The sequence below is a fragment of the Oncorhynchus nerka genome, linkage group LG15 (assembly GCF_034236695.1).
Source record: "Oncorhynchus nerka isolate Pitt River linkage group LG15, Oner_Uvic_2.0, whole genome shotgun sequence".
Lineage (NCBI taxonomy): Eukaryota > Metazoa > Chordata > Actinopteri > Salmoniformes > Salmonidae > Oncorhynchus > Oncorhynchus nerka.
Window position 1 is genome coordinate 8,175,240 of NC_088410.1, and position 23,755 is coordinate 8,198,994.

The window sequence follows — 23,755 nt, forward strand, 5'->3', positions numbered from 1 at the left end:
GTCCTCATAATGTAGGTCCTCATAATGTAGGTATTAGGTCCTCATAATGTAGGTATTAGGTCCTCATAATGTAATTAGTCATTGTAGGTCCTCATAATGTAGGTATTAGGTCCTCATAATGTAGGTATTAGGGTCCTCATAATGTAGGTATTAGGTCCTCACATAATGTAGGTATTAGGTCCTCATTGTAGGTATTAGGTCCTCATAATGTCCTCATAATGTAGGTATTAGGTCCTCATAATGTAGGTATTAGGTCCTCATAATGTAATGTCCTCATAATGTTATTACATTCTGAAAAGGTCCTCATAATGTAGCCTATTAGGTCCTCATAATGTAGGTATTAGGTCCTCATAATGTAGGTCCTCATAATGTAGGTATTAGGTCCTCATAATGTAGGTATTAGGTCCTCATAATGTAGGTATTAGGTCCTCATAATGTAGGTATTATGGTCCTCATAATGTAGGTATTAGGTCCTCATAATGTAGGTATTAGGTCCTCATAATGTAGGTATTAGGTCCTCATAATGTAGGTATTAGGTCCTCATAATGTAGGTATTAGGTCCTCATAATGTTAGGTCCTCATAATGTATTAGGTCCTCATAATGTAGGTCCTCATAATGTAGGTATTAGGTCCTAATGGGTATTAGGTCCTCATAATGTAGGTAATGTAGGTATTAGGTCCTCATAATGTAGGTATGTAGGGTCCTCAGTAGTATTAGGTCCTCAGAATGTAGGTATTAGGTCCTCATAATGTAGATATTAGGTCCTCATAATGTAGGTATTAGGTCCTCATAATGTAGTTATTAGGTCCTCATAATGATGTGTCCCCATATTGATAAATCCTCCTAAAATATTCAGTGACATTCTGAAAAGCACTCTGACTTCTTCCTCATCAATCTACACAGGGTAACCCACGACGACAAAGCAAAAACAGAAATGCTTTATTTACATAAGTATTCAAACCCGTTGCTATGAGATTTGAAATTGAGCTAAGGTGCATCCTGTTTTCATTGATCACTCTTGAGATGTTTTCTACAACTTTCAGGGTGAAGGAGTTTGGAGCCCAGTTTGATCACATGAACCTGGAGCAGCAGCAGCTGGTTCTGAAGGAGCTGGTCGTCCCCTTCCTGTCTCGACCCACATCAGGTAATCATCAGCTGATTGGATGTTTGTTTTTAGATCAGCTGTCACAATGTTTTTTTCATGAGTTGTTTATTATCTTTTTATTTAACTTTTATTTAACTAGGCAAGTCAGTTAAGAACAAACTCTTATTTACAATGACGGGCTACCAAAAGGCAAAAGGCCTCCTGCGGGAACGGGGGCCTGGGATTAAAAATAACAAATAAATACAATATAAATATAGGACAAAACACTCATGACAACAAGAGAGACAACACAGTGTGTCTGGCGACAGGTATATAGAGATGACCAGTTTACAGAGGAGTATAGAGTGCAGCGATGTGTCCTATAAGGAGCATTGGTGGCAAATCTGGTGGCCGAATGGTAAAGAACATCTAGCCGCTCGAGAGCACCCTTACCTGCTGATCTATAAATGACGTCTCCGTAATCTAGCATGGGTAGGATGGTCATCTAAATCAGGGTTAGTTTGGCAGCTGGGGTTAAAGAGGAATGATTACAATAGAGGAAACCAAGTCTAGATTGAACTTTAGCCTGCAGCTTTGATATGTGCTGAGAGAAGGACAGTGCACCGTCTAGCCATACTTCCAAGTACTTGTATGGGGTGACTACCTCAAGCTCTAAACCCTCAGAGGTAGTAATAACACCTGTGGGAAGAGGGGGATTCTTCTTACCAAACCACATGACCTTTGACTTGGAGGTGTTCAGAACAAGGTTGTGGGTAGAGAAAGCTAGTTGGACACTAAGAAAGCTTTTTTGTAGAGCATTTAACACAAAATCTGGGGAGGGGCCGGCTGAGTCTAAGGCTGTATAATATGCATATACAGTGGGGAGAATAAGTATTTGATAAACTGCCGATTTTGCAGGTTTTCCTACTTACAAAGCATGTAGAGGTCTGTAATTTTTATCATAGGTACACTTCAACTGTGAGAGACGGAATCTAAAACAAAAATCCAGAAAATCACATTGTATGATTTTTAAGTAATTAATTAGCATTTTATTGCATGCTCATCTTCCTGTTTATAGTGATATATAAAAACATTCTACAATGTAGACCTGCACATTTGGTTTCGACCAATTGAATGCTTGTTTTTTGGTGGTCAAATACTTCATCCAGCCCTTCCTGACCAAAAACTCCTCAGGTACGGAAGATAGCAACTAGAGTAAAAGCAGCAAACTGTTCCTCAACTTCATTTAATCTTTGAACTTAACCAATTGGTCTCCTCCCTCCAGACTCTGGCTGTGTGTCCAACTCTAACAGCAGTGCGGCCTGGCTGCAGAAGAACCTGGGGTGGTTTTCAGTCCTGGTGTCCCTCAGCGACCTGTTGAAACTCAACACAGACTTCTCTCCAGTAAGTCTCACTTTCTGCCGACTACGCCATCACAATTATGCATAGATATTTGTCCTTATAATGTATTAAAGGGGTGTTTTGATGCCCTATATGGATTTTTTTTATAGAAACCTGAGTCTCTATATCAGAAACATGTATGTTTTTGACTCATCTGATAGGGAAATTGTATTTTTGGTTTATTAGGTTTGATAACCTTCTTGTCTCCTCCCTTCCAGTTGTCAGCCCTGGAGGTTCTCTCTCCAAAGCAGACCGCAGAGCTGGTGGTGTTGCCACTTCCTGGTCTTCCAGGGAAAGAGGTCATCATCAACACAGTGTTTGACTACCTGACTGAGTCACCAAAGGAGAGGAGATTCCCTGAGTTCCTACAACAACTTGTCAGCCTGACCAAACAGGTACATCTCTCTTCTGTCCTTGTCTACAAAAATACAGTCTTACAGATAATCATTGATTCAAACCAAATACTAACCTTAACCTTTTTCTGTCTTTAGGAAAATATCCCTTGTGCCTCCTACAAGATCATGTAAGTAGTACTGTACCCATAGATAGGGTGTCCACCCACTCTGCTCAGAATGGGTGAAAACGGTGATAAAATTTCTCTCTTCCTTATGTTACAAAAAAAGAAGCATTTTACCAAGACAAATATGATTCTTTATATTTCTGAATCGTTCAGTGGGGTCTTTCTCTAACGTATAATTAACATTATATCCAAACAGGTTTGTAACCTAATACAGTGTCTTCAGAAAGGATTCACACCCCTTGACTTTTTCCACATTGTTGTTTTGTTACAAAGTGGAATTTAAAATAGATTTCATTGTCATTTTTTTCTGTCAACGATCTGCACAAAATACCCTGTAATGTCAAAGTGGATGAAACAATTCCAACATTTGTCCCCCAAAAATTATGAAAAATAAAACACTGATATACAGTATCTTGATTAGATAAGTATTCAACCCCTCTGAGCCAATACATGTTAGAATCACCTTTGGCAGCGATTACAGCTGTGAGTCTTTCTGGGTAAGTCTCTCAGAGCTTTCCACACCTGGATTGGTAGTGATTACAGCTGTGAGTCTTTCTGGGTCTTTAAGAGCTTTACACACCTGGATTGAGCAACATTTGCCCATTATTCTTAAAAAAAAAAATCAAGTTGTTTGTTGATCGTTGCTAGACAACCATTTTCAGGTGTTGCCTTAGATTTTCAAGCAGATTTAATAACAAAACACTGGAACTCGGCCTCAAGGGAACATTTACTGTCTTCTTGGTAAGGAACTCCAAAGTAGGTTTGGCTTTGTGTTTTAGGTTATTGTCCAGGTGAAAGGTCGATTTCAATCTTACCTCAATATTGTTTTATATTGACCCACTGTAATGGTGATACAGTGAACTATAAATTAAATAACCTGTCTGTAAACAATTGTTGGAAAAATTACTTGTGTCATTCATAAAGTAGATGTCGACTTGCCAAAACTATAGTTTTTTAACAGGACATTTGTGGAGTGGTTGAAAAACTAGATTTAATGACTCCAACCTAAACGTATGTAAACCTCCGACTTCAACTGCACATGAGGTTTTGACCATTGTTTTTGACCATTGTTTTTGACCATTGTTTTTGACCATTGTTTTTGTTAAAGGCGTATCTCCACAATTATGTTACCCATTGGTCAAAAGATGCGTTTTTGATTGGACTTCCTACCATAGATGTTTCTAATGACAACTGCATCTCTTCCACGTGGGGACATCCCATGAGGACATCCCATGAATGACCAATTTTGTGTCGGAAATGGCACCCTATTCCCTACATAGTGCACTACTTTTAACCAGGGTCAATAGGGCTCTGGTCAAAAGACATATGTAGGGAATAGGGTGCCATTTGGGATATACTCATGTAAAAATAGAACTTAAAAACTCTCCTGTTGTTGTTGTTGTTTATTTAGTTTCGCCAGACTGGACCAGGCCGTACCCACTGTTACCATGGAGATAGAGTCCGCCCTCACCTCCAGCAAGACGGCTTTACTACAGACCGTCCCATCAGGTGAGAGACGGGTTTTAATCAACAACACTGGATTCAATTGGCTGAGTCTATTTCCTGTGTAGTGCAATACTTTTGAACAGGACCCTTAGGGAGCACCATATTGGTTCCAAAGTATTCTGGCCCGTATTTTGAACAGGACCCTTAGGGAGCACCATATTGGTTCCAGAGTATTCTGGCCCGTATTTTGAACAGGACCCTTAGGGAGCACCATATTGGTTCCAAAGTATTCTGGCCTGTATTTTGAACAGGACCCTTAGGGAGCACCGTATTGGTTCCAGAGTATTCTGGCCCGTATTTTGAACAGGACCCTTAGGGAGCACCATATTGGTTCCAGAGTATTCTGGCCCGTATTTTGAACAGGACCCTTAGGGAGCACCATATTGGTTCCAGAGTATTCTGGCCCGTATTTTGTTGTTTTATCTTCATGTTAAACATGTTATGAAGAATCACCTTTACTGCCTGACATCTTACACGTTTTATTTCCCCCTCACAGGTTGCATTGTATACAGTGGAGAGGTGAGTATCTGTTTGAGTTCTGTCTTACGGGCTGATGTGACTGTGTGATTTATCTGGACACTGCAAAGCAGATTGGAACTCATGATATTTCATCTTTCCCTCAGTGCAATGTCACCCCAGTTAATGGTACGATTTTTTGTTATTGTTGTGATATATTAATTCACCAAACATTGATTATTATATTATTCAATTGATTTCATAGTGATCAATAATTCCTTGCATTCCATTGATTATTATTCAGAAATAACTAATTGTTCGTGACTTATTGTTTACAGAGACAAAAGTTTGTGCGGGTGTCAACAGGTGAGTTATTCAAAGATAATTTCTGTTAGCTTCTGTTTGTTTTGTGTGTTTGTTTTTAAACGTTTAAACACACAAAAAAACATCTGTTCATTTGCGTTAATTGGTGACATGGTCTCAAACCTTTTCTAATGCTGCTTTTCACATCTCCTCTTTCCATCATATTTCCAACAACCATCTGAATATCTGTTGTTGATTCCTTCAGCACTGCTCTACAGGGTCGCCTTGACAACGGGCAGATCAGCAGAGTCCTCTGTGATTTCGGCGTCGATGTTTACGCTTGTGGCTCGGTACGAAGAATTCTTCACAACTGTCACGTTTCTGTTCAATTTCTTATTTTTTTTTCTAGTTGAATAACCGCAGAAGTGACACAGATGCTCTTGTTTTTTGATTTGGTCCGACTTTTTGTTTGTTTTCTGGTTTCTTTGCTCTCTACTGTAAAGCGTCTCTGGGTCCTTGACAAGCGATATATAAATCTCATGTATTATTATTATTCTATATTATTAGATTATATAAATCTCATGTATTATTATATATGATATATTATTAGATATTATTAGATATATAAATCTCGTGTATTATTATATATTATATATTATTATATATTATTACATATTTAAATCTCATGTATTATTATTATTATTATATATTATATATTATTATTATATATTATTAGATATATAAATCTCTTGTATTATTATTATATATTATATATTATTATTATATATTATTATTATTAGATATTATTAGATATATAAATCTCATGTATTATTATTATTCTATATTATTAGATATATAAATCTCTTGTATTATTATTATATATTATATATTATTATTATATATTATTATTATTAAATATATAAATCTCTTGTATTATTATTATATATTATATATTATTATTATATATTATTATTATTAGATATTATTAGATATATAAATCTCATGTATTATTATTATTCTATATTATTAGATATATAAATCTCTTGTATTATTATTATATATTATATATTATTATTATATATATTATTATTAAATATATAAATCTCATGTATTATTATTATTATATATTATTATTATATATTATTAGATATTATTAGATATATAAATCTCATGTATTATTATTATTATATATTATTATTATTATATATTATTATTATTATATATGATTAGATATATAAATCTCATGTATTATTATTATATATTATTATTATATATTATTATTATATATTATTATTATATATGATTAGATATATAAATCTCATGTATTATTATTATATATTATATATTATTATTATATATTATTATTATATATTATTATTTATTATTATTAAATATATAAATCTCATGTATTATTATTATATATTATATATTATTATATATTTATTATTATTATATATTATTATTATATATTATTATTATATATTATTATTATATATTATTATTATATATGATTAGATATATAAATCTCATGTATTATTATTATTATATATATTATTATATATTATTATTATATATTATTATTATTATATATTATTATTATATATTATTATTATATATGATTAGATATATAAATCTCATGTATTATTATTATATATATTATATATTATTAATTTATATATTATTATTATATCTATATTATATATATTATGTGATTTTGTACATGTTTTTTCTCTTTCTGTCCCTTCTTTACCCTCCAGCTGTCTATGTTGACATCGGAAAACTTGGTGAGCCTGTTGAAGTGTAAGCTGTCTGGTAACACCAGCCACTCAGCACAGATCTGGAAACTGTTCTTCTCTAAGGTCTCAGTGGTCCTGAACTCAGCCCTGGATCTCTTCTCCAACACCGTGAGATAAAACTCTTTATCTATTCATATCACACTTATTAAACTGTACATATAAACGTACTGACTGATTATTACTGTATGTAGGTCTCCTCTTTTAAACTGTACATATAAACCTACTGACTGATTATTACTGTATGTAGGTCTCCTCTTTTAAACTGTACATATAAACCTACTGACTGATTATTACTGTATGTAGGTCTCCTCTCTTAAACTGTACATATAAACGTACTGACTGATTATTACTGTATGTAGGTCTCCTCTCTTAAACTGTACATATAAACCTACTGACTGATTATTACTGTATGTAGGTCTCCTCTTTTAAACTGTACATATAAACCTACTGACTGATTATTATGGTATGTAGGTCTCCTCTTTTAAACTGTACATAGAAACCTACTGACTGATTATTATGGTATGTAGGTCTCCTCTTTTGATCTGACTTTTCTTTGGTTGTATTTTCCTACAAAGAAAATGAGACATTATTTCCTTGAACTACCAGTAGATCTGCCAGGGTCAAAAATATGATTGTGAACGCCGACATTCAGTCATTTCCTGATAATGAAATCGTTGTTTCTTTTTAAACCATGTTCTCCAGACACTAGACCCCAGCTCTCCAGCAGTGTCCCAGGCCCTGGATGCTATAAGAGAGGTCAGGTTGGACAGCTTCAGCCTGGCTAGTCTCAGAGATCAGAAAATCATCAACCTCTGGTTCAACACCAGACTGCGTCCCTTCCTACCTGCCGTCTCCACTGACTTCCTGTCCTGCCTCGGCACCAAGAACTTCAGCTGCTCCACCTACCAGACCACGTACGTATTACCGTTACTATATATAATATAATATCACCTACCAGACCATGTTATAATATCACCTGCCAGACCATGTTATAATATCACCTACCAGACCATGTTATAATATCACCTACCAGACCATGTTATAATATCACCTACCAGACCATGTTATAATACCACCTACCAGACCATGTTATAACATCACCTACCAGACCATGTTATAATATCACCTACCAGACCATGTTATAATATCACCTACCAGACCATGTTATAATATCACCTACCAGACCATGTTATAATATCACCTACCAGACCATGTTATAATACCACCTACCAGACCATGTTATAACATCACCTACCAGACCATGTTATAATACCACCTACCAGACCATGTTATAATATCACCTACCAGACCATGTTATAACATCACCTACCAGACCATGTTATAATATCACCTACCAGACCATGTATTACCATTACTATATATAATATAATATCACCTACCAGGTGATGAAAGGCCCTTTATCTACATCCCCAGAGTCAGATTATATTGGGGATACCCTTTTTATGTCTCTGCATACAGTATGAAGGAAGTTAGTGATAGTTTCGCGAGGTTAGTGATAGTTTCGCGAGGCTAACTAGCGTTAGCGCAATGAATGGGAGTTATGCTAACACTAGTTAGCAATTTCGCTAGCGATAGTTAGCAACTTGCTTCAAACTGCACGCAGAGACATAAACATGTTATCCAAGAGTTAATCTGACTCCAAGACATGCTAACCTCTCACCATTATAATAACAAGGGAGGTTAGCATTTTAAATCATACCTCCAAGACATGCTAACCTCTCACCATTATAATAACAAGGGAGGTTAGCATTTGAAATCATACCTCCAAGACATGCTAACCTCTCACCATTATAATAACAAGGGAGGTTAGCATTTTAAATCATACCTCCAAGACATGCTAACCTCTCACCATTATAATAACAAGGGAGGTTAGCATTTTTGTGGGGGGGTGTTGATATTTGTGTGTCTGTAACTTTCTCTCTCATCACTATTCACCATTTTTTTCAGGACTTTCCATAATCACGGTCGCATCCACATGAATGTAGACATGTTTAGAAACACATTATATTCTTATTTACAATAAATGAGACTCTAAAGTGACACAACACACTATTTACCACTGATTTCTATTGGGCCCAAAATCATCTGAAACAACCAAAACAAACAGCAAATGTATCCAACGAGATTGTAGAGTCATAAGCTTTATGTGATCATCTGGTGCTTACTACTTACTACTTTAATACACATAGAGGTGAATTTGTCCCAATTCTTTTGGTCCCTTAAAAAAGGGAGGGACTATGTACAAAAGATGTTGTAATTTCTAAACGGTTCACCCGATACAGATACAAATATCCTCAAATTTTAACCAGATGGTCTGCACTTTAAATAGAAATATCCAAATCCTGGTCTGCTGCATCAAATCTTACACTGCGACAACTCTTCATTGTGGAGATGATTGATTTGTGTCCAAGAGATTTGCTCTGCAGCGATAATAACCTCTAACCCCATTGTCTTTTCCCTCAGAGTTCAGATCCTGAGCAGCCACCACTCAGCCATGGACCAGTCCAGACAGATATCAGTCTATACTACCTTCATAGAGGTCTTTCTTTCCAGGAACAACACAGCAGGTACTAAATGTGTTCTCTAAATGTGTTCTCTCTAAATGTGTTCTCTCTAAATGTGTTCTCTCTAAATGTGTTCTCTCTAAATGTGTTCTCTAAATGTGTTCTCTCTAAATGTGTTGTCTAAATGTGTTCTCTCTAAATGTGTTCTCTCTAAATGTGTTGTCTAAATGTGTTCTCTCTAAATGTGTTGTCTAAATGTGTTGTCTAAATGTGTTCTCTCTAAATGTGTTCTCTCTAAATGTGTTCTCTAAATGTGTTCTCTCTAAATGTGTTCTCTCTAAATGTGTTCTCTAAATGTGTTCTCTCTAAATGTGTTCTCTCTAAATGTGTTCTCTAAATGTGTTCTCTCTAAATGTGTTCTCTAAATGTGTTCTCTAAATGTGTTGTCTCTAAATGTGTTCTCTCTAAATGTGTTGTCTAAATGTGTTGTCTAAATGTGTTGTCTAAATGTGTTGTCTAAATGTGTTCTCTCTAAATGTGTTGTCTAAATGTGTTCTCTAAATGTGTTCTCTCTAAATGTGTTCTCTCTAAATGTGTTCTCTCTAAATGTGTTCTCTAAATGTGTTCTCTCTAAATGTGTTGTCTAAATGTGTTCTCTCTAAATGTGTTCTCTCTAAATGTGTTCTCTAAATGTGTTCTCTAAATGTGTTGTCTAAATGTGTTGTCTAAATGTGTTCTCTCTAAATGTGTTCTCTCTAAATGTGTTCTCTAAATGTGTTGTCTAAATGTGTTGTCTAAATGTGTTGTCTAAATGTGTTCTCTCTAAATGTGTTCTCTCTAAATGTGTTCTCTAAATGTGTTCTCTCTAAATGTGTTGTCTAAATGTGTTCTCTCTAAATGTGTTCTCTAAATGTGTTGTCTAAATGTGTTCTCTAAATGTGTTGTCTAAATGTGTTGTCTAAATGTGTTCTCTCTAAATGTGTTCTCTCTAAATGTGTTGTCTAAATGTGTTCTCTAAATGTGTTGTCTAAATGTGTTCTCTCTAAATGTGTTCTCTAAATGTGTTGTCTAAATGTGTTGTCTAAATGTGTTCTCTAAATGTGTTGTCTAAATGTGTTGTCTAAATGTGTTCTCTAAATGTGTTGTCTAAATGTGTTGTCTAAATGTGTTGTCTAAATGTGTTGTCTAAATGTGTTGTCTAAATGTGTTCTCTCTAAATGTGTTGTCTAAATGTGTTCTCTAAATGTGTTGTCTAAATGTGTTCTCTCTAAATGTGTTGTTTAAATGTGTTGTCTAAATGTGTTGTCTAAATGTGTTGTCTAAATGTGTTCTCTCTAAATGTGTTGTTTAAATGTGTTGTCTAAATGTGTTGTCTAAATGTGTTGTCTAAATGTGTTCTCTCTAAATGTGTTCTCTAAATGTGTTGTCTAAATGTGTTCTCTAAATGTGTTGTCTAAATGTGTTCTCTAAATGTGTTCTCTAAATGTGTTGTCTAAATGTGTTCTCTCTAAATGTGTTCTCTCTAAATGTGTTGTCTAAATGTGTTCTCTAAATGTGTTGTCTAAATGTGTTCTCTCTAAATGTGTTCTCTAAATGTGTTGTCTAAATGTGTTGTCTAAATGTGTTCTCTAAATGTGTTGTCTAAATGTGTTGTCTAAATGTGTTCTCTAAATGTGTTGTCTAAATGTGTTGTCTAAATGTGTTGTCTAAATGTGTTTTCTAAATGTGTTGTCTAAATGTGTTCTCTCTAAATGTGTTGTCTAAATGTGTTCTCTAAATGTGTTGTCTAAATGTGTTCTCTCTAAATGTGTTGTTTAAATGTGTTGTCTAAATGTGTTGTCTAAATGTGTTCTCTCTAAATGTGTTGTTTAAATGTGTTGTCTAAATGTGTTGTCTAAATGTGTTGTCTAAATGTGTTCTCTCTAAATGTGTTGTCTAAATGTGTTCTCTAAATGTGTTGTCTAAATGTGTTCTCTCTAAATGTGTTGTCTAAATGTGTTCTCTCTAAATGTGTTGTTTAAATGTGTTGTTTAAATGTGTTCTCTCTAAATGTGTTGTCTAAATGTGTTCTCTAAATGTGTTGTCTAAATGTGTTCTCTCTAAATGTGTTGTTTAAATGTGTTGTCTAAATGTGTTGTCTAAATGTGTTGTCTAAATGTGTTGTCTAAATGTGTTGTCTAAATGTGTTCTCTCTAAATGTGTTGTCTAAATGTGTTCTCTAAATGTGTTGTCTAAATGTGTTCTCTCTAAATGTGTTGTCTAAATGTGTTCTCTAAATGTGTTGTCTAAATGTGTTCTCTCTAAATGTGTTCTCTCTAAATGTGTTCTCTAAATGTGTTGTCTAAATGTGTTGTCTAATTGTGTTCTCTCTAAATGTGTTCTCTCTAAATGTGTTCTCTCTAAATGTGTTGTCTAAATGTGTTGTCTAAATGTGTTGTCTAATTGTGTTCTCTCTAAATGTGTTCTCTCTAAATGTGTTCTCTAAATGTGTTCTCTAAATGTGTTCTCTAAATGTGTTCTCTCTAAATGTGTTGTCTAATTGTGTTCTCTCTAAATGTGTTCTCTCTAAATGTGTTCTCTAAATGTGTTCTCTAAATGTGTTCTCTCTAAATGTGTTGTCTAAATGTGTTGTCTAAATGTGTTCTCTCTAAATGTGTTCTCTAAATGTGTTCTCTCTAAATGTGTTCTCTAAATGTGTTGTCTAAATGTGTTCTCTAAATGTGCTCTCTAAATGTGTTCTCTCTAAATGTGTTCTCTAAATGTGTTCTCTAAATGTGTTCTCTCTAAATGTGTTCTCTCTAAATGTGTTCTCTAAATGTGTTCTCTAAATGTGTTCTCTCTAAATGTGTTGTCTAAATGTGTTCTCTAAATGTGTTCTCTCTAAATGTGTTCTCTAAATGTGTTGTCTCTAAATGTGTTCTCTCTAAATGTGTTGTCTAAATGTGTTCTCTCTAAATGTGTTCTCTAAATGTGTTGTCTGAATGTGTTGTCTAAATGTGTTCTCTCTAAATGTGTTGTCTAAATGTGTTCTCTAAATGTGTTGTCTAAATGTGTTGTCTGAATGTGTTGTCTGTGTGTTCCCAGACCCCAGCTGTAGCTCTGACACCCTGAACAGTGGAGACTGGCTGCTGAAGAACTTCAGAGGATTCTCTGCCTTCGCCTCCTTCAAGGACATGCAGAGACTACTGGCCACCTTCTCTGTGGTAACTGTCTGTTGTCCTGTTGTCATGTGGCAATAGTCTGTAATAATGTCTGTTGTTGTGTCTGTACTGCAGATGGATCTGTTACCCCAGCTCACAGTGATAGTGTCTGTAATAAGGTTTTGTCTGTGGTTATAATAATAGTTGTGTGTGTGCTGCAGACGGAGGCCCTGCCCCAGCTCACAGTGATAGTGTCTGTAATAATGTGTTGTCTGTGGTTATAATAATAGTTGTGTGTGTGCTGCAGACGGAGGCCCTGCCCCAGCTCACAGTGAGACAGTTGGCAGAGGTGTCCTCTAGTCCAGACCAGCTCAACTCTGCTGCAGACGTCACCATGCTGATGAACTACGTACCCAACATCCTCTTCACTGACTTCTTCACCGACTTCTCTCTGGCCATCACCGTGAGACAAGCTCATCTATCTGTCTGTCTATCTGTCTGTCTGTCTGTCTGTCTGTCTGTCTGTCTGTCTGTCTGTCTGTCTGTCTGTCTGTGTAGTCTCCATCACCGTGAGACAAGCTCATCTATCTGTCTGTCTGTCTGTCTGTCTGTCTGTCTGTCTGTCTGTCTGTCTGTCTGTCTGTCTGTCTGTCTGTCTGTCTGTCTGTCTGTCTGTCTGTCTGTCTGTCTGTCTGTCTGTCTCTGTCTCTGTCTGTCTGCCTGTCTGTCTGTCTGTCTGTCTGTCTGTCTGTCTGTGTAGTCTCCATCACCATGAGACAAGATATTATATGGTTCGTCCCATATGACACCCTATTCCCTATATATATTATATTTGTTTACAAATATGGAATAGGGGTGCCATTTGAGGGGATCCTGTCTGTCAATAGTTTGTCATTTGAGGGGATCCTGTCTGTCAACAGTTTGTCATTTGAGGGGATCCTGTCTGTCAATAGTTTGTCATTTGAGGGGATTCTATTTGTCAATAGTTTGCCATTTGAGGGGATCCTGTCTGTCAATAGTTTGTCATTTGAGGGGATCCTGTCTGTCAACAGTTTGTCATTTGAGGGGATTCTATCTGTCAATAGTTTGTCATTTGAGGGGATCCTGTCTGTCAATAGTTTGTCATTTGAGGGGATTCTATCTGTCAATAGTTTGTCATTTGAGGGGATCCTGTCTGTCAATAGTTTGTCATTTGAGGGGATCCTGTCTGTCAATAGTTCAAAAGGTTTGTTTGGGTCTGAAGATGGACTATTATTCAACTGTCCTCCATTATCTCTCTCTCTCTCTGCTACCCATCCTCTTCCTCTCTTACCTTTCCTGTCCCTTCCTCCCTCCTTTCATCTCTCCCTCCCTCCCTCTCTATCCACCACTCTCCCCCTCCATCCCTCTCTCCACCCCTCTCTCCTGCATCTCTCCCCCTCCCTCTCTCCACCCCTCCATCCCTCTCTCCACCCCTCTCTCCCCCCCTCCATCCCTCTCTCCCCCCCCTCCATCCCTCTCTCCCCCTCCATCCCTCTCTCCCCCTCCATCCCTCTCTCCTCCCTCCATCCCTCTCTCCCCCTCCATCCCTCTCTCCCCCTCCATCCCTCTCTCCACCCCTCTCCCCTCCCTCCATCCCTCTCTCCCCCTCCATCCCTCTCTCCCCCTCCATCCCTCTCCCCTCCCTCCATCCCTCTCTCCCCCTCCATCCCTCTCTCCCCCCGTAGGGTCAAGAGTCTAAGTTCCCGGTGGCGGTGCGATCAGCCATGCTCCAGCAGGTGTTTGAACGCGGGAACCTATCAGACCGCTCTGTTAGCGACCAGGAAGTACTCACATGGCTTCAGAGCAGGCTCCGCCCACTGCTGATCAACCTGTCCCCGCTCCACGTCGCCCCCCTCTTCAGTGTGGTCGCACAGAGGAACTGCAACATTGGACAGCAGCTGTAAGAGACGGACTGATCTTCACTGGGGATTTAGGGTTGTGTCCCGAATTGCAACCTATTCCTTATAAACTACGGTCACAAGTAGTGCACTACGTAGGGAATAGGGAGCCAATAGGGATGTATATTAGGGTAAAGTAGTGCACTACGTAGGGAATAGGGTGCCATTAGGGATGTATATTAGGGTAAAGTAGTGCACTATGTAGGGAATAGGGTGCCATTAGGGATGTATCACAGGGTAAAGTAGTGCACTACGTAGGGAATAGGGAGCCTATAGGGATGTATCACAGGGTAAAGTAGTGCACTACGTAGGGAATAGGGTGCCATTAGAGATGTATCACAGGGTAAAGTAGTAAACTACGTAGGGAAAAGGGAGCCTATAAGGATGTATCTTTGGGTAAAGTAGTGCACTACGTAGGGAATAGGGAGCCATTAGGGATGTATCACAGGCTAAAGTAGTGCACTACGTAGGGAATAGGGAGCCAATAGGGATGTATATTAGGGTAAAGTAGTGCACTATGTAGGGAATAGGGTGCCATTAGGGATGTATCACAGGGTAAAGTAGTGCACTATGTAGGGAATAGGGGGCCATTGGGGATGTATCACAGGGTAAAGTAGTGCACTACGTAGGGAATAGGGAGCCATTAGGGAAGTACCCTGAGTCAGTAGTGATGTTGATGTGCAGGGTGTATCTATCTTAAATCTTGCTCTATGTCACGTGAGACTGTAGAAGCATGTTTTCCTGTATCTTTGACTGATCTCAAAGTGTGTGGAGGGGTTGGGGGGTCTTTCTGTAACGCTCCCAAACAGTCACATGTCCTCTACTCCCCACCGTCCTTCCTACTGTTCTCCCACCCTGCCTCCCTCCCCCTCTGTTTCCAACTGTCTGCATAAAATGTTAAATGTACAAGATCCATGTTAGACGATAGTGTCAGGTGGGGGGTCATCTCAGCAGCAGAGGAGAGGCAGCCATCTTGTATTTTGATGACGGGTATGTTTCATTTCTGACATGTTTGTCTCTCCAAGGGTGGAGGTGCTGAACGCCACCCTCCCTACACTTCAGGACAACACACAGAGAAACGTCTACGAACAAATCACCCTCTCCCTCCAAGGTACTGACTGACATCCACAACACATCCACTGGAAATATAAATACTACAGCATACTATGAAACTATAAATACTACAGCATACTGTGAAACTATAAATACTACAGAATACTATGAAACTATAAATACTACAGAATACTATGAAACTAAATACTACAGAATACTATGAAACTATAAATACTACAGCATACTATGAAACTATAAATACTACAGAATACTATGAAACTATAAATACTACAGAATACTATGAAACTATAAATACTACAGCATACTATGAAACTATAAATACTACAGCATACTATGAAACTATAAATACTACAGCATACTATGAAACTATAAATACTACAGAATACTATGAAACTATAAATACTACAGAATACTATGAAACTATAAATACTACAGCATACTATGGAACTATAAATACTGGAGCATACTATGAAACTATAAATACTACAGAATACTAGGAAACTATAAATACTACTGAATACTATGAAACTGTAAATACTACAGAATACTATGAAACTATAAATACTACAGCATACTATGAAACTATAAATACTACAGCATACTATGGAACTATAAATACTGGAGCATACTATGAAACTATAAATACTACAGAATACTATGAAACTATAAATACTACAGAATACTATGAAACTATAAATACTGGAGCATACTATGAAACTATAAATACTACAGAATACTATGAAACTATAAATACTACAGCATACTATGAAACTATAAATACTACAACATACGATGGAACTATAAATACTACAGTATACTATGAAACTATAAATACTACAGAATACTATGAAACTAAATACTGGAGCATACTATGACACTATAAATACTACAGAATACTATGAAACTATAAATACTACAGAATACTATGAAACTATAAATACTGGAGCATACTATAAAACTATAAATACTACAGAATACTATGAAACTATAAATACTACAGCATACTATGAAACTATAAATACTACAGCATACTATGGAACTATAAATACTGGAGCATACTATGAAACTATAAATACTGGAGCATACTATGAAACTATAAATACTGGAGCATACTATGAAACTATAAATACTACAGAATACTATGAAACTATAAATACTACAGCATACTATGAAACTATAAATACTACAACATACGATGGAACTATAAATACTACAGAATACTAGGAAACTATAAATACTACAGAATACTATGAAACTGTAAATACTACAGAATACTATGAAACTATAAATACTACAGCATACTATGGAACTATAAATACTGGAGCATACTATGAAACTATAAATACTACAGAATACTATGAAACTATAAATACTACAGAATACTATGAAACTATAAATACTGGAGCATACTATGAAACTATAAATACTACAGAATACTATGAAACTATAAATACTACAGCATACTATGAAACTATAAATACTACAACATACGATGGAACTATAAATACTACAGTATACTATGAAACTATAAATACTACAGAATACTATGAAACTAAATACTGGAGCATACTATGACACTATAAATACTACAGAATACTATGAAACTATAAATACTACAGAATACTATGAAACTATAAATACTGGAGCATACTATGAAACTATAAATACTACAGAATACTATGAAACTATAAATACTACAGCATACTATGAAACTATAAATACTACAGAATACTATGAAACTATAAATACTACAGAATACTATGAAACTAGATACTGGAGCATACTATGAAACTATAAATACTACAGAATACTAGGAAACTATAAATACTACAGAATACTATGAAACTATAAATACTACAGCATACTATGAAACTATAAATACTACAGAATACTATGAAACTATAAATACTACAGCATACTATGAAACTGTAAATACTTGAGCATACTATGAAACTTTTTTTTTCATTTTCGTGATACAAAACCTACGACTCAAACAACTAATGATTGTATTTGTTGTCAGTTTGTAATATTGATTTTAATAAGGATATTTGATTGACAGTCCTGTACCTGCCCCCCTCCATAGGCTCTTCCCCACTCCGTTGCTATGGCACAAACTACAACCACAGTTTCTATGGTTACCTGGAGAGTTCCTTCCTGGGTTTCGGCTTCCCCAACTTGACCACCTTCCTCTCCCTCATACCCCATAGCCAGATGGAACAGGTGAGGGGTGTGTGTGTGTGTATGTGTATCACAGGAGGTTGGTGGCACCTTAATTGGGGAGGACGGGTTCATGGTAATGGCTGGAGCGGAATTGGTAGAATGGTCTCAAATACATTAAACACATGGTTTCCATGGTTTCCACGTGTTTTATTCCAATCCATTTGCTCCGTTCCAGACATTATCGAGAGCTGTCCTCCCCTCAGCAGCCTCCACTGGTGTGTGTTTGAGACAATGCTTTCAGGGGACATAGACAAGGATGATGATGATGATGATGAAGGTGTGTGTGTGTTTGAGACAATGCTTTAAGAGGACATAGATAAGGATAATGATGATGATGATGAAGGTGTGTGTGTTTGAGACAATGCTTTAAGAGGACATAGATAAGGAGGATGATGATGATGATGAAGGTGTGTGTGTTTGAGACCATGCTTTAAGAGGACATAGATAAAGATGATGATGATGATGATGAAGGTGTGTGTGTTTGAGACAATGCTTTAAGAGGACATAGATAAAGATGATGATGATGATGATGAAGGTGTGTGTGTTTGAGACAATGCTTTCAGGGGACATAGACAAGGAGGATGATGATGATGATGAAGGTGTGTGTGTTTGAGACAATTCTTTAAGAGGACATAGATAAAGATGATGATGATGATGAATGTGTGTGTGTTTGAGACAATGCTTTAAGAGGACAAAGACAAGGAGAATGATGATGATGATGATGATGAAGGTGTGTGTGTTTGAGACAATGCTTTAAGAGGACATAGATAAGGATGATGATGATGATGATGATGATGGTGTGTGTTTGAGACAATGCTTTAAGAGGACATAGGTAAGGATGATGATGATGATGAGGATGATGATGATGATGAAGGTGTGTGTGTTTGAGACAATGCTTTAAGAGGACATAGATAAGGATGATGATGATGATGAGGATGATGATGATGATGAAGGTGTGTGTTTGAGACAATGCTTTAAGAGGACATAGATAAGGATGATGATGATGAAGTTGTGTGTGTTTCCTCATCTCTCTCTCTCTCTCTAGCTGGTGAACTCTCTGTCTGTCTCTGACCTGGGTCGTTTCCTGCGCCGCCCCAACGTTGTCGACGACGACACAAAACTCTGCCAGCTCTACAGCAACTACGCCAAGACCCCATTGTTCCTGGGGACTGTATGTACACTCACTCACTCACTCTCACACACACACACACACACACACACACACACACACACACACACACACACACACACACACACACACACACACACACACACACACAATTACTGTGTTACCCGTGTGAAACACCCACTACAAACCAATTGTCTGCTATGCCACCCATTCACCAGAAAGACAGAGGAATCTGCCACTAGAACACACCCCAGTTTCCTCTAAACCCCATTCATATCTAAGCCACTGGCCTGTCTTCTCCCCCCAGGAGAGTATCCCTGAGTCAGTGAGGCGTCCCACACTGCTGTGTGTCTGGCCCCAGGCTCTCAGCAGCAGTCAGAGGTCAGAGGTCAACGCCTGGTTTGACCTGAGGCTGAAGAACTACCTGCCCTTCCTCACCAGGAGCCTGGTGACCTCCGCCGCTGTCCAGACCGCCCCTTGTCTGGCCTTCCAGAAACTGTAAGGGATTTTTCCCCCCAAAATATATTTACTACGTATCTGTTTCTGATTTTATTGAAAGGGGACAGAAACCAGCTGAACCTCAGACAGAAGACTGGTGGGACCGGAATTACAATCCCGTGCAGGCAGGGATTTGCAGATGTGCAGAGGGCCGCGGCTTCCACCTGTTAGGACTTTTTACTGCGATGTGTTACCACGGGAACAACTCCTTACAGGGCTTAGTACAGTCTGGTCTCACGGGAACAACCCCTTATAGGGCTTAGTACCGTCTGGTCTCACGGGAACAACCCCTTACAGGGCTTTGTACCGTCTGGTCTCACGGGAACAACCCCTTACAGGGCTTAGTACCGTCTGGTCTCACGGGAACAACCCCTTACAGGGCTTAGTACCGTCTGGTCTCACGGGAACAACCCCTTATAGGGCTTAGTACCGTCTGGTCTCACTGGAACAACCCCTTACAGGGCTTAGGACCGTCTGGTCTCACGGGTACAACCCCTTACAGGGCTTAGTACCATCTGGTCTCACGGGAACAACTCCTTACAGGGCTTAGTACCGTCTGGTCTCACTGGAACAACCCCTTACAAGGGCTTAGTACCGTCTGGTCTCACGGCAAAAAACCCTTACAGGGCTTAGTACCGTCTGGTCTCACGGCAACAACCCCTTACAGGGCTTAGTACCGTCTGGTCTCACGGGAACAACCCCTTACAGGGCTTAGTACCGTCTGGTCTCACTGGAACAACCCCTTATAGGGCTTAGTACCGTCTGGTCTCACGGGAACAACCCCTTATAGGGCTTAGTACCGTCTGGTCTCACGGGAACAACCCCTTATAGGGCTTAGTACCGTCTGGTCTCACTGGAACAACCTCTTACAAGGGCTTAGTACCGTCTGGTCTCTCGGGAACAACCCCTTATAGGGCTTAGTACCGTCTGGTCTCACTGGAACAACCCTTTACAAGGGCTTAGTACCGTCTGGTCTCACGGGAACAACCCCTTATAGGGCTTAGTACCGTCTGGTCTCACGGGAACAACCCCTTTACAAGGGCTTAGTACCGTCTGGTCTCACAGGAACAACTCCTTATAGGGCTTAGTACCGTCTGGTCTAACGGGAACAACCCCTTTACAAGGGCTTAGTACCGTCTGGTCTCACTGGAACAACCCCTTATAGGGCTTAGTACCGTCTGGTCTCACTGGAACAACCCCTTACAGGGCTTAGTACCGTCTGGTCTCACGGAAACAACCCCTTTACAAGGGCTTAGTACCGTCTGGTCTCACGGGAACAACCCCTTATAGGGCTTAGTACCGTCTGGTCTCACGGAAACAACCCCTTATAGGGCTTAGTACCGTCTGGTCTCACGGGAACAACCCCTTATAGGGCTTAGTACCGTCGGGTCTCAAGGGAAAAACCCCTTACAAGGGCTTAGTACCGTCTGGTCTCACGGGAACAACCCCTTATAGGGCTTAGTACCGTCTGGTCTCACGGGAACAACCCCTTACAAGGGCTTAGTACCGTCTGGTCTCACGGAAACAACCCCTTTACAAGGGCTTAGTACCGTCTGGTCTCACGGGAACAACCCCTTATAGGGCTTAGTACCGTCTGGTCTCACGGGAACAACCCCTTATAGGGCTTAGTACCGTCTGGTCTCACGGGAACAACCCCTTATAGGGCTTAGTACCGTCTGGTCTCAAGGGAAAAACCCCTTACAAGGGCTTAGTACCGTCTGGTCTCACGGGAACAACCCCTTATAGGGCTTAGTACCGTCTGGTCTCACGGGAACAACCCCTTACAAGGGCTTAGTACCGTCTGGTCTCACAGGAACAACCCCTTACAGGGCTTAGTACCGTCTGGTCTCAAGGGAAAAACCCCTTATAGGGCTTAGTACCGTCTGGTCTCACTGGAACAACCCCTTATAGGGCTTAGTACCGTCTGGTCCCACGGGAACAACCCCTTACAGGGCTTAGTACCGTCTGGTCTCACTGGAACAACTCCTTATAGGGCTTAGTACCGTCTGGTCTCACGGGAACAACCCCTTACAGGGCTTAGTACCGTCTGGTCTCACTGGAACAACCCCTTTACAAGGGCTTAGTACCGTCTGGTCTCACGGGAACAACCCCTTAGTGTTGGTGGAACTCTTGTAGAAGAGTTTCATACGGGCCGGTGTTACACATTCTGTCTTTTTAATCCCGTCTGGTCTCAATGTTCGATATTGTGTTTTGACGTATTTTCCCACAATGTCTACGTTTGACTTGATCTGTTGTAATGAATGTTGTTGTTTTTGTTGTTGTGTTTTTTTAGCGTCTCAATTCTGGGGAGTTACAACTACAGCGCTGCAGACTTTGTGGAGAGAGATGTGTACAGGGAGACCATCAGGACGTATCTCACCTCAGGTCAGCCATTTTGTGCCACAGACCCGCCAGTTTCCATCAAAGCCATAGATATGTCTATGTAACCGTCCTCCATGTTGGCTCTAAATGTTCCACGATCAAATCAAATGAAATTGTATTAATCACAACCCACGCTGAATACAACAGTGAAATGCTTACTTACAAGCCCCTAACCAACAATGCAGTTAAAAAAATGTGAATAAGAATAAGAAACAAGGAACGAGTATTTAAAGAGCAGCAGTAAAATAACAATAGCGAGACGATATACATGGGGTACCGGTACATTACATTTACATTTACATTTAAGTCATTTAGCAGACGCTCTTATCCAGAGCGACTGGTACAGAGTCAATGTGCAGGGGCACCGGTGTCGTGGTGATTGAGGTAATATGTACATGTAGGTAGAGTTATTAAAGTGACTATGCATAGATGATAACAGAGAGTAGCAGCAGTATAAAAGAGTGAGGGGGGGGGGGGGGGGCAATGCAAATAATCTGGGTAGCCATTTGATTAGCTGTTCAAGAGTGTTATGTCTTGGGGGTAGAGACTGTTTAGGAGCCTCTTGGACCTAGACTTGGCACTCCGGTACCACTTGCCGTGCGGTAGCAGAGAGGACAGTCTATTACTAGGGTGAAAGGAGTCTTTGACAATTGTTAAGGCCTTCCTCTGACACTGCCCGGTATAGAGGTCCTGGGTGGCAGGAAGCTTGGTCCCGGTGATGTACGTGGTGATAACGTAGCAGTTTTAATTCTCACTATGATGTCATTGTTTGGGGAGCTTTACATTGGTAATACTGAGAGAATGATACAGCTGGTCAACCACCTGTCATAACACTGCCACAACACTGCCATAACACTGCCACAACACTGCAATAACACTGTCACAACACTGTCATATCACTGTCACAACACTGTCATAACACTGTCATATCACTGCCATAACACTGCCAGAACACTGTCACAACACTGCCACAACACTGCCACAACACTGCCATAACACTGCCACAACACTGCAATAACACTGCAGTAACACTGCCATAACACTGCCACAACACTGCCACAACACTGCAATAACACTGCCAGAACACTGCCACAACACTGCCACAACACTGCCATAACACTGCCACAACACTGCAATAACACTGCAATAACACTGCCAGAACACTGTCACAACACTGCAATAACACTGCCACAACACTGCCATAACACTGCCACAACACTGCCATAACACTGCCACAACACTGCAATAACACTGCCACAACACTGCCACAACACTGCCATAACACTGCAATAACACTGCCATAACACTGCAATAACACTGCCAGAACACTGTCACAACACTGCCACAACACTGCCACAACACTGCCATAACACTGCCACAACACTGCCATAACACTGTCACAACACTGCCATAACACTGCAGTAACACTGCCATAACACTGCCACAACACTGCCATAACACTGTCACAACACTGCCATAACACTGCAGTAACACTGCCACAACACTGCCATAACACTGTCACAACACTGCCATAACACTGCAGTAACACTGCCATAACACTGTCACAACACTGCCATAACACTGCAGTAACACTGCCATAACACTGCCACAACACTGCCATAACACTGCCACAACACTGTTATAACACTGCCATAACACTGCCATAACACTGCCACAACACTGCCACAACACTGCCATAACACTGCCACAACACTGCCATAACACTGCCACAACACTGCCACAACACTGTTATAACACTGCCATAACACTGCCATAACACTGCAGTAACACTGCCATAACA

General features: G+C 39.1%; 1 protein-coding gene across 1 annotated transcript in view; it reads left to right on the forward strand.

The window, feature by feature from the left end:
- LOC115115792 (uncharacterized) overlaps positions 1-23,755 on the forward strand; it is a 66,001-nt gene that overhangs the window by 4,745 nt on the left and 37,501 nt on the right. The window contains exons 12-31 of the mRNA XM_065002180.1: positions 1,045-1,145; positions 2,371-2,489; positions 2,705-2,881; positions 2,978-3,009; positions 4,418-4,515; positions 5,009-5,031; positions 5,136-5,157; positions 5,307-5,334; positions 5,537-5,621; positions 7,029-7,175; positions 7,770-7,981; positions 9,552-9,655; positions 12,677-12,795; positions 13,040-13,195; positions 14,439-14,653; positions 15,677-15,762; positions 17,809-17,945; positions 18,991-19,116; positions 19,382-19,572; positions 21,866-21,957. Coding sequence (XP_064858252.1) covers positions 1,045-1,145; positions 2,371-2,489; positions 2,705-2,881; positions 2,978-3,009; positions 4,418-4,515; positions 5,009-5,031; positions 5,136-5,157; positions 5,307-5,334; positions 5,537-5,621; positions 7,029-7,175; positions 7,770-7,981; positions 9,552-9,655; positions 12,677-12,795; positions 13,040-13,195; positions 14,439-14,653; positions 15,677-15,762; positions 17,809-17,945; positions 18,991-19,116; positions 19,382-19,572; positions 21,866-21,957 — 2,270 coding nt within the window. The remainder of the gene's footprint in view (positions 1-1,044; positions 1,146-2,370; positions 2,490-2,704; positions 2,882-2,977; positions 3,010-4,417; positions 4,516-5,008; positions 5,032-5,135; positions 5,158-5,306; positions 5,335-5,536; positions 5,622-7,028; positions 7,176-7,769; positions 7,982-9,551; positions 9,656-12,676; positions 12,796-13,039; positions 13,196-14,438; positions 14,654-15,676; positions 15,763-17,808; positions 17,946-18,990; positions 19,117-19,381; positions 19,573-21,865; positions 21,958-23,755) is intronic.